General features: G+C 40.8%; 1 protein-coding gene and 1 pseudogene across 9 annotated transcripts in view; both read left to right on the top strand.

Annotated features, from left to right (window-relative positions):
- TRAK1 (trafficking kinesin protein 1) overlaps positions 1-17,524 on the top strand; it is a 289,447-nt gene that overhangs the window by 218,932 nt on the left and 52,991 nt on the right. For 6 of the 9 annotated variants that reach the window (XM_087947773.1, XM_087947779.1, XM_087947774.1 and 3 more), the window contains 4 exons: positions 4,701-4,777; positions 9,025-9,261; positions 13,487-13,803; positions 16,740-16,955. In XM_087947773.1, coding sequence (XP_087803899.1) covers positions 4,701-4,777; positions 9,025-9,261; positions 13,487-13,803; positions 16,740-16,955 — 847 coding nt within the window. The remainder of the gene's footprint in view (positions 1-4,700; positions 4,778-9,024; positions 9,262-13,486; positions 13,804-16,739; positions 16,956-17,524) is intronic. The other 3 variants (XM_087947778.1, XM_087947777.1, XM_087947776.1) reach the window with 2 other exon arrangements.
- Positions 705-1,972, top strand: LOC148128893 (uncharacterized; annotated as a pseudogene).

Genomic DNA, 17,524 nt, shown 5'->3' on the forward strand with positions numbered 1-17,524 from the left:
TTTAAAAAAAAACAAGCAAATGAGATAAGACCTGGAGTAAGAATAGGAAAATTGAGGAAAGAGACAGATGGGCTAATTCTGGATGCCCAAGACCAACCTTAAGAACAAATACATATAAATCCAGAATTGATAGTAGCAGACAGTAAACACTGCTTCTTCAAAGAAGCTGAAAAAACAGTGAACCACCTAATTCAGGCCTGTCAAACTGGGAGCCCGGGAGCTGGATACATCCCGCACAGGCCATGCCCACCCCAGCTCCACAAAGGCAAAAAACCATCCTGGTACGTCATGTTATGGTCTGCAATGCGATCGGGTTTGACACCCCTGACCTAGTTAGTTGCTGCAAGAAGATTGCACAGACTGATTACAAGTAATGCCATGACAAAGTAGCAACAATGATACACTTGAATACCATTTGCATACAAGAAAGAATTTAGGTTTCTACAAAAAAGACAAAGTATTTTTAGAAAATGAAGAAGCTAAAGTGCTCTAGGATTTTAGAATTCAAACAAACAAGCACCAGCCGAAAAATACCCCATAGTTAATAATTGTTGAAAAGTCTGGATACTGGACGCGGCAATATCTGGAGATAGCAGAATAGAAGACAACTGGAGAAAATCACAAACACAGATCTGCAAATAGAAGTAGAACAAGTATCGGGTAACAGGAGATATGGGAGACAAGGGAGAGGTCAAGCACAGGAAATGCAACCTCGGTGTTTAGTACCGATCTCGTATTCTGCCCCATTGCACTTATCTCATTTTCCTGGTCAACAGATCTGTGGTGGCCCTGGTCTTAGACTGCTGCTTTTAAATGTGAGATCATCTTGCAATAAGGCTAGCCTTATTACCAATTTGATCCTCGAAGAGAAGGCTGATCTGGTTTGCATAACTGAGCCCTGGCTGGGCCCAGAGGGAGGCGTTCCTCTTGTAGAAATGTGCCCAGTGGGTTATTGAGCATGGCACCAGTCTAGACCTCAGGATCAGGGAGGAGGTGTGGCTGTTGTTATCAGAGAATCTCTAGTAGCCTCCAGAGGCACTGTTCAGCAAGTCCCTGGCTGTGAGACTCTTTTTCTTAGATTGGGCTCAAGGGATTAGGTGGGATTGCTGCTGCTATGCCAACCTTCCTGCTGTGTGGCAGCTTTCCTACTTGGGCTCCTGGACCTCACCTCAGGGCTGGCGGGGGAATTACCCAGACTTATAGTTCTAGGGAATTTCAACCTGCCTTCTCTGGGGTCGGGTCAGAGATTTCATAGAAACCAAGACTTCCATGGGCCTGTTCCAGATTATCCAGAGCCCAACTAGTAATAGTGGTCACACTCCCGATTTGGTGTTTTTGTCAGAGCTGGAATTGGTAGACTTGTCCTTGGTCCCCTTGTCATGGTCAGATCATAGTCTGGTGGCAATGAGTTTCTCAAAAGCTGCATTCCCCCCACAGGGAGGCAGGATCTATTAGATTGGTCCACCCTCATTGACTAATGGACCCAGATGGGATCCAGAAGGAGCTGGGGATTGTAACTGCAGATCTCTTATGCGGTCCAGCCGAGCTCTTAGTCACTGTTTGGAATAGGAAAGAGATAGAGTTGTACTCTTGCGACTTCTCCTAACCCGTAGACCTCTCTGGTCCCCGTGGTATACAGAGGAACTGAGAGGGATGAAACGCATGAGGAGACGTCTAGAGCACCACTGGCAGAAGATAGGAGATGAACTTGATCGAACATGGGTAAGAGCTGCCACTAAGGCCTACCTTGTGGCGATTCATGAAGTGAAGTGTAAATATTTGTCCACACTAATTGCATCTGCAGATAATCGCCCAGCGACTCTCTTTAAGGTGAGCCGTCTCCTCTTAGAGAAGGAAGAGATTGAGGTCCACCTGAAGGGGCGCACTGAAGAATTTGCGGATTTTCTGGAAGACAAAATCGCTTGACTTCGTTCCCGGTTATATGCCAGTGTGGTTGCTGATGCGGTGGAAGCTCCTGAGGCAGGTTCTTGCCCTGTTATCTGGGAACAGTTTGACCCTGTTGCTCCTGAGAAAGTGGACAGGATCCTATGGAGTGTGCGCAAGCACCTGTATTTTAGACCCATGTCCCTCCTGGCTTGTGAAAGCTTCCTAGGAGATGACAGATAGGTGGACTCTGGCGCTAATTAATGCTTCTCTACAGGACGGTGCCCCAGCACTTTAAGGAGGCTGTGGTCCACCCTCTTCATAAGAAACCATTGCTGGACTCCACCCGGTTGGATAATTTCCAACCTGTCTCCAATCTTCCCTTTTGGGGGAAGGTTGTTGAGAAGGTGGTCGCGCAGCAGCTCCAGAGGTTTCTAGATGAAACAGATTATCTCGACCCCTACCAGTCAGGATTCAGGCCTGGATTTGGGACAGAAACAGCATTGGTCACACTTTTGGATTATCTCTGGCAGGAGCGGGATGGGGGGGTAGTGCATCCATCCTTGCTCTACTTGACCTCTCAATGGCTTTCGATACCATTGACCATGGGATTCTCCTGGGGTGGCTTTGGGGGATGGGAGTGGGAGGCCTTGTGCTGTCTTGGTTCACTTCCTTCCTCTGCAGCCATTCTCAGTCAGTGTTGATAGGATGGGAGAGATCCAACCCTCGCCCACTGCTTTACAGGGTTCCACAGGGCTTGGTACTCTCCGCTCCTGCTCAGCATTTATATGAAGCCTCTGGGTGAGATCATCCATCACCATGGACTGTGGTATCACCAAGATGCTGATGATACTCAGCTGTATGTCTCGGCCCGTGGTGAGTTAAGTATTGCTGTTTCCTCCCTCTCACAATGCCTGGAGGCTGTTAGGGGCTGGATGGGGAGCAATGGGTTGAAACTAAACCCTTGCAAGACCGAGTGGCTCTGGGTTTGGGTTTGTTGGCTCAGGGAGAATCATCACCACCTTTAGTCTTGGATGGGATGGCACTACCCCAAACAGACCTTGTGCATAATCTAGGGGTTTTCCTGGTCTCATGACTCCTGTTCAAAGAGCAGGTGGCGGTCGTGACCAGGAGGGCCTTTGTGCACTGCGGGTTGTGCACCAGTTACGCCCTTTCCAGGATCAGCGGTCCCTACTCACAGTCATTCAATCCCTGGTCACTTTCTGTCTTGATTATTTCAACACACTCTACATGGGGCTGCCCTTGAAGAGCATCTGGAAGCTCCCGTTGGTGCAAAATGCAGTGGCCCGCATGGTTTTGTGCAGACCCCGGTGTGCACATGTTTCACCTCTCCTGCAGGAGCTGCATTGGTTGCCGATTTGCTTCTGAATGCAATTCAAGGTGCTGGTTGTCACCTTCATGGCTTGGGTCCAGGTTATCTGAGGAAACATCTCTTGCCAGTCACATCTACCCGCCCCATTAAAGCGAGGAGGGAGGGAATGTTACGGGTCCCACCACAGAGGAAGATACACCTGGTGGGACCCAGAAGAAGAGCCTTCTCCAAGGTGGCTCCTTCTCTCTGGAATATCATTCCCCCAGCGATTAGAATGGCCCCCACTCTAGCACTCTTCCTAAAGGCACTGAAGACCTGGTTTTACCAGCAGGCCTGGGGAACTTAGAGAGGGATGGAGCCCATCAAATGGCTAGTGTGATCTGTCGTCGGAGCGGGAAGGTGGGAGTTGGTTTTTGTTTTTGGGGTTTTTTTTTGTTTTTTGTTTTGTTTTGTCTTTTGTTTTCCCAAATTTTGTTCTATTGTACTTTGCTAATTTATTTGATTATTTTTGTTAGTTTTTATTGTTTTTTATTTTTATTTTTTGTTTTAAATATGGTTTTACATTGTGTAAGCCACCTCGAGTCGCCATGGGCGAATAGGTGGCAATATCAAATAAATAAATAAATAAATAATAGATAGATAGATAGATAGATAGATAGATAGATAGATAGATAGATAGATAGATAGATAGATAAATAAATAAATAAGGCAAGATAAATATCAAAACAATTGGAGCACAAATTGAACAACATCAACATTGACGTTCAAAACAGTAATTGCAAAGGACAACTTTACTAGGAATAGCTTACATCCTACGATGATACCTTTAACATCATCAAACAACATCTACTTATTCCAGGTTTTTGGGAAGGACTTGGTAAATAAAAATGGCTGACTATGCAATGAACCATAATAATAATAATACAATACAGCTAACTATTCCGTTTCAGTTACCTAATGACCAGAAGCTATTGTATAGAAAATAGTTATGTTCAAGCATAAAAGATTTTTCTGCTGATGTAATTGTTTGAGGTTTTTCTAATAATATTGCAGAGTTTGACTAGTGGCTCATTGATTAACTTTTTTATGATACTTTGTTTGCTGTTATAATTTACTTACTTTCCTTTTCAAAAAATTATTTTTCTAGGGCCAATTATTACCATTACTTTAGACAATACTTTTTTTTTCAAAAAGAAGATATGAATTAAGATAAAGCTGCATAGATGTTAGAGATCTCTATCATAATACGTTTTTCCAAGAATGTCTATAAATTTTAATATTGAAAACATCTAGATTCATTTACGTCTAGTGTGTGTTTTTGGTGCAGATATTGTAGCAGCATCTAGAAATATTTCTAAATAATAACAGGATTTTTCAAAAATTGTAAATTGATTCCTTCTACCCCACCTTCTTGTACATTGCAGAAAGGGAGGGAGGGAGGGAGAGAGATGTGCTCTCACACCATTTAAAATTGTCTCAACAGGATTCCTTAGCTGCGGAAATTGAAGGATCAATGCGAAAAGAGTTGCATCTGGATGATACTGACTGTTCAGATTCAAAGTATGACCAATATATTCTAATACTTTGTCAAAAAGTTGTATTTAACATTAATAATCAATAACTTTTATGTACGTGTAAAAATATTTAGACAATCCACTTTAATGATATTTTAAGAATGTCAATTCTTTATTTAAATTATTAAATGTTAGAAAATGTTGGGAACATTGGAAGGTTTTTACAGTTATTGCATGTAGACACTTAATAGCTTTTTATTTGAGGAGGAGGTTGGAATGAAGATACAATACTTCTCAATTAAAATATAAAAATAACCTTTTGAGAATAACAAATTTTGAAATGCATCAGGAAAATATCATTAAAATAATAGGAGCATTTCTCTACTTTCTGCAGTGAAAGAAAAATATTCTCCTTCCATCCCACCAGATGTTTTGCATGGCAGATGTTGGTAGGCAAATGTCCTTCAGAAATTCTAGACTACAACTCATAGTTTACTGACAATAGGCTTACTGAGATTTGTGATCTAAAACATCTGGAATCATCAAATACCTATCTATGCCATTTTAACTTGGTGCTTTGCTGGATGTGGTAAAATAGGATGTTTTCCATAGCTTGAGCTTACCTGAACAAGTTTGCAGTAATGTGTTTTTTGAGATTCAGTCAATTTAGCTGAAGTTAAAGAAGTGTGGGTTTAAGTTTGAGTCTTGTCTGAAATTGGAACCACCTGCAATTCTTTCTATATTATTTTGCAATCTCTGGAAGAAAGGCAGCATATACATGAAAGAAATCAATTCAACATTAAAAGATGACAGCAGGTAGCCAGAATATGGGGGACAGGTGTAAATAGTTCAGTTAATCTGTGTGGCAGCTTACCATGATTATTAGATTTTTGTCCAATCATATTAATCTATATTCTAACATAATACTTATGAAGGATCTCATATAGCATACATAAATTGCCTGATCCTTATACTTTAACTATTGTTAAACAACATTTAAGAGACAGTTGTAACTTAAATTCTCACAAATCAGTCCTCTTAATATTGTCCAAAGCCCATGAGAATTATATTGTCATTTTAATATTTTTAGTATACACTTTTTTACTGAGCTTGTAATACTTTGTTTTAGGACAGCTATTCAGATGACACACTATTTCTGCAGAGGGAAATGCTATATTTTATTTTGTTCCTCTAACCCAGTGGTGTCAAACTCGAGGCCCGTGACCGGATCTGGACCAAACGGCCATCCTGGAAACAGTAAGGGGCTGGCTTGTATTGTTTCAGCCTGGCCCATCCTATCCCGACACACGAACATATGTGCAGGAGATGGCAGGCGCATATGTGCATAGGCCCAACCAACGCCATCCTGGTAAGCACACTTGCACTTAGGAGTGGGCACATGTACAGATTCCAGAATGGGGTGGGCCAGGTCTGTGCATACATGTGCCTGCCACCTGTATGCACGTGTGCCTCCCAGGATAGCATTGGCCAGGCCAAAGCCATGCATGCACCCACCATCTCCTGTGCAAATGCGTGCCCGCCTGAATGGGATGGGCAGGACCAAAGCGATGCAGGCTGGCCCCTTACTGTTTCCAGGATGACCACACTTATTTTCAGATGTGTGTGCACCAGGGAGGGGAGGTGTCCATCAGCAGGGACTCCGTAGCTGGCCCTCCAAAAAAGAGGCATGGTGGCCACACCGGCAGCAGGCAGGGTCGGGGAGTGGGAGGGACGTGATATGCACCACCAGATGTGTCTGCTCCATCCATCTCATATGGCTGGCACAGGGTAGATGGCTGCCTGGCACATCCAGCAGGCCAGACGGCGTGCCTCTCCCCTGCATTTCTGCCTCCAGCTATTGCCACCACCATGGGCAGAGTATGGGCGGCTGCTGCCAGTTACCATCTGCTTACCTACTCCGTCCTGTCTGTTTTGCTTGTGTTTGGAGAGCAGGTCTCTGCTATCATCTCCTTGGCCCCTTCGCACACCCAATGCACCACGATACCAGCAAGGTTGCCAGCAGCTCATACAGATCTATTAGGCCACTGCCGTCGCTGCCCAGAGCACCAGGCCTGCTCAGCCTGAAGAAAGTGAAGGGGACAGCTAGAAAGGCCAAGTAGAGGTGGTAAAGCACACCCAATTCCAGCAGCCAAAAGGCAGCCACCGCGAGCAAGGAAAGCTGGATCCTCATTGGCGCCATGGCTGCCCAAGCCCATCCGGATTGTGTGCCTCTTCTCCATCTTGCTGGGCCTGGATGGCCATGGTGCCAGTGGAGATCCGGCTTTCCCCATTCGCGGTGGCCATCTTTTGCTTGCTGGGCCTGGGCATGTTTTACCACCTCTACTTGGCCTTTCTTAATGGTGGCTTCTCCTTCAGGCTGGCTGAACAGCGGCAGAGTTGCCACCCAGGAGCTGCCAGGGGTAGAGATCCCCGATGATGCGCTTCCTTCACCAGGGCTGCTCAGCAGGGAGATCTGAGCCCTCCCTTCCCCTGAGAGGCAGCAGCTTCAGAACAGTTTGGGGGCAATGCCTGACTCAACTCCTTCAGATGGAGCCTCCAAAACTACAGTTCCTTCTCTAGCCTGAAGGCAGCCTTCTGTCTTGCACACACACACACACACACACACCACATGTCCATTCCAAGCTGAGGATTGCAACCAAATTCCCTGCTCATCCGGTGTTCCTGAAAGGCTCGGCTTGGCCATGGCACCTGGTAAGCGAGTGGGTGGCTTGGGGGTAGCGGGGCTTCCCTCCACACAAGTGGGAGAGTCATCAGGGCATTGTCTGACAGGGTGCCCAGGGCTCAAAGGCCTTCCTCCAGCCTTGGGGCCGGCACCGTTTCCTACCCCTCCACCCGCCACGCTTTGGAGAAGCTCAGCTGGGCGCCACCTGTTGATTCTGGTAGTGGGTGGGAAGTGCCACTCCCTCCCCCGCTTCCTGGCAAGCCTGCTGGTGAAGCACCCGTCTTGTGCACCCAATGCACCTCGGCACTGCTGTGGGCCACTGAGGTCAGGTGCATGAGGGGAACATGCTCCACGTACAGGCCAATGTCAAGATCCACAAGGGAGCCAAGGAAAAGATGACCAGCAGTGACCTGCTCTCTAACCCAAGCCAAAAAAGACAGTGGGACTGAGTAAGCGCATCCAGCGTTCCGCATCATGTTCCTCCCCCCGCCTCCACTTGCTGCCTCCACTTGCTTGGACAGCCAGCCTGATGATGGCAGCGGGGTCCAGAGCTGCAGCGTGCACCAGCTGAGGGGCAGGCAGGTTGCATCTACAGCTGGAAACCACCACCCCCCGCACACAAAGGACAGAGAAAGCATTGTGGCTGATGGGTTTCTGGCTGTAGATGCCCTGCCCCCTGTCTCACCTCACCTCATCCTGCAGGACAAGCCTCCCGCCCACTATCCCACCCACCGGAGACCCCTGGATTCCCTCCTGAACCCCACCTGGCCTCCACAGGCATCATCCACATGAGCAACAACAAGCAGGCCACCCCCAGTCAGTCACAACCATCCCAGCCATGCCCCTCCCCCCAGCCCCGGAGGACAACCACTATTCTGATCCAACCCACAGTGACATTGAGTTTGATACCCCTGCTCTAATCAGACTTGTTTTGCAGAAGTGTGGCATCCCATGTTCAGTTATAGGAACTTCTGATTCAGTTCTTGTTTTCTGTTGGGAGAGAAGGGAGTGTTAACATTTGAGTGTGAAAACTATTACTAGTCAAGTTGGCTAGTTGCCTAGGCAAGTAACCATGTCTATTATATTAAAAATGGGCAGCATTTATGAAGAAGATACTGCGATATGCCCCTTCCCATTTCCATATATATAAATAATTTTTAATTATAAATAAATTTTAATTTATAATTAAAGAATTTATAATTATTTAATTATAAAGTATTATATATTCTTTCTTCAGTGTTAGGATGTAAGATACCTATTCTTTCTATTTAATAAAAAATATAAAACTATTATTAATGGAGTCCCTGCAAATTTTTCTCCACTAAGTCGTTTCCCATTATAGGGGGCAGTGCTCATATCTGTTTCAAGGCCTATGAGCCAGCTCTCTCCAAAGACATTTCCACTGTGATGTGGCCAGTATGACATCAAAAAGCAATATTAATTATGATAAAATATAATTGCAGAAAATTTAACCAGGCTGTCATAATATGCTGCCCTTCAGATATATATTGAAAGTAATGGAATTAGCTGATGAAGGCTTGTTTAAGTATTTATTATAATGTGGTTTATACACTATTTGGAAGAATACTAACTATATGTGTTTTTATCAGCCATCACAAGAGAGTGTTTGACACTGTACGAAACATCAATCAGATAGTAAAGCAGAGGTCCCTAACTCCATCTCCAATGAATATCCCAGGATCTAACCAGTCTTCCACAGTGAATTCAGTCATTTCTAGCTGTGTCAGCACACCACGATCCAGTTTCTATGGAGGAGACGTTTCCAATATTGAGCTAGACAATAAGACAAACAGTATCATCCTAGAAACTGAATCTACTGACTCTAGGTTAGTAATACTAATTTTTAACTATCTTCTTATGAAAAAAACAGTTTAATCCTAATGATTTCCTTCCATTTTCTTCACATTCTGCTATTATATAGCATCCATTGGTTAGATCAGTTCACTAGACCAGCGGTCGCCAACTGGTGGGCCGTGGCCCACTGGTGGGCTGTGAGAAAATTTTGGTGGGCCACAGAGAAATCTGACCCCCAGAGCACTCCCCCAAAGCAATTAATCCAGAAACACAAGGCTGCGCTGTCCACATGGCCCACAGGAACGTTCCCCGCCCACTCACTCCTTACCCGGCAAACTTGCCTGCTAAATAGCTATTTTTCCTTTTTCCGACCATCATCTGTTCTGCTGTGCCAAGAGATTTATATCAGCTAGGAAGCAGAAAATGGTTGGATTTCTTGCTTTCTAGCTAGTCTTTAGATCTTCAGCTCTGCTTTTAAGCACAGCCGAACCTCCCTTAGGACTGTGCAGACTCATGGCAAGCAAATTTGAGAGACTGAGCTAGCTGATGGCAGATAGATAGATCACTGAATGATTCTGTGAGCAACTCAATCTGCCTGCTTGCTTTGCCTGATTTTGGGTAAAAGTTGTTCTTTTTTAAAATAAAAAAATCAATATTTACATACATGGTGTGTTGTGAGTTAATTTTTTGAGTTTGCTTGCAAGCAAATTTTATGTGACAGACTGAGCTAGCCAATGGCAGATAGATTTCTCAATGAATCTGTGATTTTGTGAGCGACTCAATCTGCCTGTCTACTTTGCCTGATTTTGGGTAAAAGTTGCTCTTTTTAATAAAAATTTCAATATTTATATAAATATTTAAAATATTTACATACAAGCCCAGCCAATAACATCATCACCAAGCTACACCCACAAATTAGGCCATGCCCACAGAACCGGTTAGTGGTCCCTGGGATTTAAAATTATGAATTTGGTGGTCCCTGTGGTCCAAAAGGTTGGCGACCCCTGCACTAGACAACATTATCTCTATATTTAGAAGAAATTAATTTTAATTCAAGCTATTCTTATCTTTTTTCATATTGTTGTAATTTAAAATAATTATGTTTATTTTAAATTATCAGAGACTTTAAAAATGTAAATCTATTTTCTTCCTTAACTATATTTGTCTTACAAATCATCAGAGTAATGTATTCCAAGCAAATTATTTTATTTGCTGATATAAAATTACCTTTGAATAATTAAAATTTCATTTCATTCAAGTAATTAATTTATAATTAACAACCACACTGCATTTTTCTAGAATGATGATTTTTTGAAACAGTTTGTGGATTTGGAATTTTCCTGAGCCATTAAATTATAACTACCATAGTGATTTCATTGTCAGTTAAACAAAGCATTATATTTTAAGTACTGCTTAATTAATCAAGGAAGTAACGGGCAGTAGGAAGAAAGCAGAGCTGCTTAACTCATTCTTTGCATTCTTTGCTTTTGCAGTCTTCATGCAAAAAGAAATTATAGCCCAACATATTAAAAAAAAACTACTGTAAAAGACAAACCAGAAATAAAAATAAAAATAAGCAAGAAAATGGTAAGATAACATCTATCTGACCTTGATGAATATAAATCATCAGGACCTGATAGATTATATCCCAGAATTCTGAAGAAGCTGGCAGATGTTATCTCAGAACCACTGTATCAAATCTTTCAAAAATCCTGGAGCAAAGGGGAAGTACCTGAAAGGGTTGACGTGGTTCCCATCTTCAAGAAAGGTGGGGGGAACAGACCCAGGAAATTACAAACCAATCAATCTAACATCAATACCTAGGAAGATCCTGGAAAAAATAATCAAAATTGATCTGCGAACAACTAGAAGCAAATAAAGTTATAACCAGTAACCAACATGGGTTTGTTAAAATCAAATCATGCCAAACCAATCTTATTTCATTCTTTAATAAAGTGACTATATTAGTAGACCAGTGAAATGCTGTAGATATAGAATACTTAAATTTCAGTAAGACATTTAACAAAGTAGTCGAAATAGTACCTACTTCTTGATAAGCTAAAAAAATATGGGATAGACAACATCAACACCAGACAGATTTGTAGCTGGCTGAAAAACCATACTCAATGAGTAGTCTTAAGGGTACTACATCCACATGGAGAGAAGCAAGCAGTGGAGTACAAAAAGGCTCTATCTTAGGCCCAAACTCTTCAATCTCTATAAATGATTTAGATGAGGGAATAGAAGGGGAACTCATCAAATTTGCAGATGATACTAAACTGGCAGGAATAGCCAACACTCCAGAAGACAAACTCAGGATCCAAAAAGATCTTGACAAACTTGAATAATGGGCCCTATCCAACAAAATGAATTTTAATGTGGAAAAAAGGAAAGCTTTACATATCGAAAAAAACAAAGATGTAAGTACAGATTAGGCAAGACCTGGTTCAAAAACAGTAACTGTAAGAGGGACCTTGGAGTCCTACTGGATGATCATTTGAATATGAGCCAGCAATGTGCAGCAACAGCCAAAAAAGCCAAAACAATCCTGGGTTGTATAAACAAAGGTATAGAATCAAGATCACATGGAATATTAGTGCTGCTTTACAAAACCCTAGTAAAGCCACACCTGGAATACTGCAACCGATTGCGATCACCACACAATAAAAAAAGATGTGGAGATTTTGGAAAAAGTTCACAGAAGAGCAACTAAGATGATCAAAGGCCTGTAGTATGGCTGCAGATTTTGAGTTTGGCTAGTCTAAAGAAAAGAAGAATTAGAGGTGACATGATAGTAGTATTTCAGTATTTGAGGGGCTGCCACAAAGGGGTCAAATTATTCTCTAAAGCAGGGGTCCCCAACCGCCGGTCCGCGGACCGGTACCGGTCCGTGGAACAAGTCTTACCGGCGCGCTGGTTGCTGGCGCGCCGCCATCTTTTTTGATAAAAAAGTGCTTCCGTGAGCTTTTCCGGGTAGAAAGCTCACCGAAGCACTTTTCATCAAAAAGATGGCGGCGCAGTGCGCCGGTGAGCTTTTCTGGGTAGAAAGCCATTTCTACCCGAAAAAGCTCACCAGAAGCGGCGCCGCCATCTTTTGATGAAAAAGTGCTTCCGGTGATGTCACCGGAAGCACTTTTTCAAAAAGATGGCGGCGCCCAGTTGATGCCGGTACTGGGCAGCGGCGCCCAGCTGATGCCGGTACCGGGCCGCGCATAAAAAAGGTTGGGGATCACTGCTCTAAAGCACCAGTGGGCAGGACAAGAAATAATGGTTGGAAACTGATCAAAGAGACAAGCAGCCTGCAATTAAGGAGAAACTTCCTAACAGTAAGGACAATTAACCACTGGAACAGCTTGCCTTCAGAAATTGTGGGCACTCCATCACTGAAAGTTTTTAAAAAGAGACTAGACAGTCACTTCTCTGAAATAGTATAGGTTCTCCTGCTTGAGCAGGGGGCTGGACTAGAAGACTACCAAGGTCCCTTCCAGTTCTATTCTAAATTCTAAAATTAATCTGACATATGCAGTATCCAAACTGATTTTTTTTCCTAAAGAAAATATGACCACCTTTTTTTAAATAAATACCATGATATTTTAACTAAAATAGATGCTTTCGGGTTGACAATTTCTTTTTCACAAATTACTATATAAGCTCTCATTATTTATGTTATTGGGGAGAATTAAGGAAAAAACATTATAGGTGACACTGAAGATTACAGAAAATAATAATTTACCATTTATGGTTGTAGTGCAGACCTGCACAAATCATCAGGAGAAAGGGCCACGCTGATAATTTAAAAATCCTCATAGACTGCAAATTCTAGAAGTATAGAAGTATGTGCCAGTCAGCTATTTCTTGGCTAGCAGAATGGCAGAAGCTCTGTAACTGGCAGCAGTGGCTCAAAATTTGCTACTTTAAAAAAAAATATGGGCATAAAGCTGCTTGGAGGGCCACATATTATGTAGGCCAGTTCTTATGTATACAATACTGCATGTATTAAAGCTTTCTATATTTATTAAATCAGCTATATTTCTCTTCCATGGTACATACTCGTTTTTTTAAATGAGCAGCATGTATATAATACATTAACCTCAGTAAGATAAAGAACATTCCTGTTTGCATCTATACCCCTACTAATCTATCTATCTATTTCTCAAATTGAAAGTGTACTTTCTATTGATTGAACTGTTTTGTTTTTTGTTTTTCCTTACTTTATTCTTGTCACCTATATTAATGTGTGATTGCTCTTTATTTTAGAGATGAAGAGAAGAACAAGAAACCAGGAACACCAGGAACACCAGGTTCTTATGACCTGGAAAAAGCCCTTCGGAGGTTGTCCCTTCGAAGGGAGAATTACCTGTCAGAAAGGAGGTTTTTTGAAGAAGAACAGGAAAGAAAGTTGAGAGAATTGGCAGAGAAGGGGGAGCTTCATAGTGGTTCCATTACTCCAACAGAGAGTATTATGTCATTTAGAACACACTCCGGGTTTTCTGAATTTACTGGCTATTCAGGAATATCTGTCAGCAGTCGTTCATACCTCCCAGAGAAGCTTCAGATTGTGAAGCCCTTAGAAGGTGATAATAAAGCTTCTCAGCATTTATCTATTCTCCTTTGTGACTATTTGTGGTCTCTTCTCCATCAGCAAGAAAGAGGAAATCTTTGTAATACATACTCATTTTACTTTAGAGGTAGCCGTCCTCATTGTTGGTTTGAACTCTTCTGAGGACAGGAATTATCCTTTAAAATAAAAAAGTAACGTATACTATGTTTCTAATATATTCAGTAGAATATTTATAGTTTTTAGGGATTCATCTTGAATTCCTGTATTAAATTAGATATTCCTATGTCATTCAGACTGTAAACCTAAGTTTCATTGATATGAAGAACAATGATATGGTAAAAATGCATTGAATTTCAACATTATAGGTTTACTGACTTTCATGCACTTCTGTGCAAACTAAAACACTTGCTACATTGCAGTGTTAAAGTCTGAAAGTGGTCCTTAATTTGTTGTAACAAATTCAAGGTAGCATTTCCTTCAAAAGCTCAAGTTGCTTTGCTTTGATCTGTCAGGCCACTTGCTTCATCAGAAATAGGCCACCATGAAGCCCATGTACTTTTTTTAGTATTAGGATATTATTTCAAATGGATGCTTTTCTTTCATCATCTGAATAAAAAAAAATCTATAAGTAATAATACCTACCTACTTATATTATTCCAAAACAACACACAGCATTTCATTGATTAAAGTATAAGATTATGATAACATACATTCTCTTCTTCAAAAGAATTGACCCATATATAAAAAAATGTTATAATAAATGTCACCCAAATAATTAGTTTTGGGTTACATTTTTGGAGTTTATAATATGAATCTAACAAATCAACTTTTTCTTTTTATCTATAAGCTATTTTATTTTTTGGGAATTTGCATCAAAATGGGAAGATTCCCCCCAACACAACTGAACCAATATAAATGTTTGGCTTTTACAGAGTGCTTATTGAATAAATTAAAATATTTTAGAGAAGAGATAGATAATCAACTTTTGTCTATTGATTATTAGTATTGTATAGGTTTCTTTCATCCAGTTTGTTTTCTTCAATAAACTTTCAATTTCCATTTTCTCTGTTTCTCCTGATTTTTCACTTTAGCTTTTTCTTTGTGTATGAAACTTTTTCTTGCATTTTGTGTTATTCACCATCTTTAAAATTTAGCATGTATCCTTTATGCACGAGATAATTTCAGAATCCTTATATATTTTGAAATAATATTTAATTTAAATAATTGAAATTTGGAAGCTAACTTGGGGAATAGATACAGTACATGTATTTCTATCTGCTATATAGCTATTCTCTATTTTTCACTTTACTTGTTTTGTTAAAAATATATAATTCAAATGCCCATAATTTCATTACAGCATTTTATTAAACCTCCAATTATTATAGATTAATAATAGCAGTTAATTTAGAGATGCTTATTATATATTATTATACTATTTAATTATTTAATTAATAATGGAAATGAAGTTATTTGTTATATATTAAGAATAAAAGAGAGGAGGAGAGAGGAGAGGAGATACACACACACAAAATATATGTTAGACTGTCCAGTAGTATGAACAGAGAAACATATCCTGTCCTGTCCCATCCTATCCTATCCTCTCCTAGCTTACATTTTAGATTTACATTTTATATCTTTGCATAATGGGTCCTGGTAGACCTCTGCTTCTGTGGATCTGGTGCTTAGTGCTTGTTTTTGTACTACTATGAACAATGCGTCAGTGTTGTCTTTTAGTCTGGAGTGAGCAAAAGGCAAGTACTAGACTTTTTTGTTTTTGGTAAAATCAGAATGGGAGGTAGGCACAATTCATAAGATTATTCCATATTATTCTTGGTCTAGTGATCAAACCAGGATCCTGGGATTTTTAATACTCCCTTAGGCATGAAATGACTTTGGGCAATCTGTCTCAGCCACATCCACTTCAGAAGGTTGTTTTTGTAGGAAAAATAGATGGAGGAAGGAGTATTAGGTATGTTCACTATCTTGAATTTTTTCTTAAAAGGTGGAATGTTTTTTTAAAAGGGTAAAACTCACATTTTTATTGTATTGTTTAATTGCTAGACATGTTGCTGTTCCCCCCTCTGTCCATCTTAGCTATCTAAGCTAGCCTAGAAGTTAAGGAATAGAACTTTTCAATGTTCTTTCTCATCCCCTTTTCTGTCTACATTAAAATGGTGGAAATAACACTGAGTTTTTTTGAACTCAGTTGAATTAAAAAAATTTTTTATACAAGTCCATGTTCTTTGGATGGACAATTAGTCAAAATCTTTCTATGTAGGGTTGACAGTAGTTTTTTATTACATTGAAGTAAATTGGATTTATTTCTTAGTCAACATATCAAAGTGATATGAGATGGAGGGCCACATATTGGTGATTGAGATGGTCGCCATGTAATTAAACAAGCAAACAAATAAATGATGCATTGTGAATTTGGTCTGGGGGACCAAGTTTATGGCTTCAAGTCAGTCTTGCCTCCTGATAATTGCCAGGACAAATTCCTGCAGTTTTTTGGCAAGATGTCAGAAGTGGATTACTGTTCCCTGCTTCCAAAAACGGAGAGAGAATGATTGGTCCAAGTTCATCCAGCTGAGTTTGTGGAACTCACTATCCCCTAGTTTCTAGCCTGGTACCTTAACTAGTAAACCAAACTGACTTGTCTTAATCAGAATTATGCCATCTCAAAAACACCGCATCTATTTTGTCTCTAGTAACAAAAGTGATGTAACATAATGTTTGATACTTGCAAACTGAAGCCACATTTTTATGAAGTTTCCCACTATGATGATCTCTTGCAGAACAGTTGGTTTGAAGCAGTTATGAAACTTCATCCGCAATTAAGGTGTAACTACATATAATGAAGATTAAGCATAATTCAAATTTCCATATATACTGAATTATATCCATAATTCAAATTTCCTTACTGACCTGTTTGTTTTGTTGTTTTCCAAGGTTCTGCCACACTGCACCATTGGCAACAGCTTGCTCAGCCTCATCTAGGAGGCATCCTAGACCCAAGGCCTGGGGTTCTTACTAAGGGCTTCCGCACTCTTGATCTTGATCTGGATGAAGTGTATTGCCTTAATGATTTTGAAGAAGATGAGTCAGGTGAAATTACATACAAAGGCTTAACTACCTCAACACCGATTCAGCACACAGAGACCTCAGGTGAGAGGTCTCAGGCACGAGTGACTGTTTCAGACAGCAAGAATTACCCAAATCACTCTCAATCTTTCCCAGAGGAGATGCAGAAACCTGCAACTGACAATGAGAGGTCTGGTGAGGGAATCTCATTAAATCCAGCACAACTGCCATGTTTGCAGGATTTTGATAACTGGGCCATTCTTACATCTCTCCAGAACAGCATCCATAATGTTGCTTCATGTTTAACTTCACAACACTGCACACAAGAATTAATATTAGCCAATTTCTGGACTGTGATTTCTAACTATTACTGGGTGGGAGTTTCAACCCAAAAGAAATGCATAATCTCTATTTTCTTCTTTAGTTTGATGAGAGGAGGCTGCTAAAAGGATGCAATTCATTGGGGTTCTCAGAAAAAAAAGAAGCCACTTGTTTTGGTTCTGGGTTTTCATGACTAGATTACAGTTTTGCAGATTGCTTTTCTCTTGGGATTTGTGTTCTAATGCTTATATTCTAAGATTATTTAATGTTTATCTAAAGACAAAGTAATTGAGAGTGGATGGCAGAATTTCAGCATTGTTATCTGTAATAAG

Source organism: Notechis scutatus, chromosome Z (genome assembly GCF_049901735.1).
Source record: "Notechis scutatus isolate UNSWTSFEM ecotype Mainland chromosome Z, rNotScu1.2, whole genome shotgun sequence".
NCBI lineage: Eukaryota > Metazoa > Chordata > Lepidosauria > Squamata > Elapidae > Notechis > Notechis scutatus.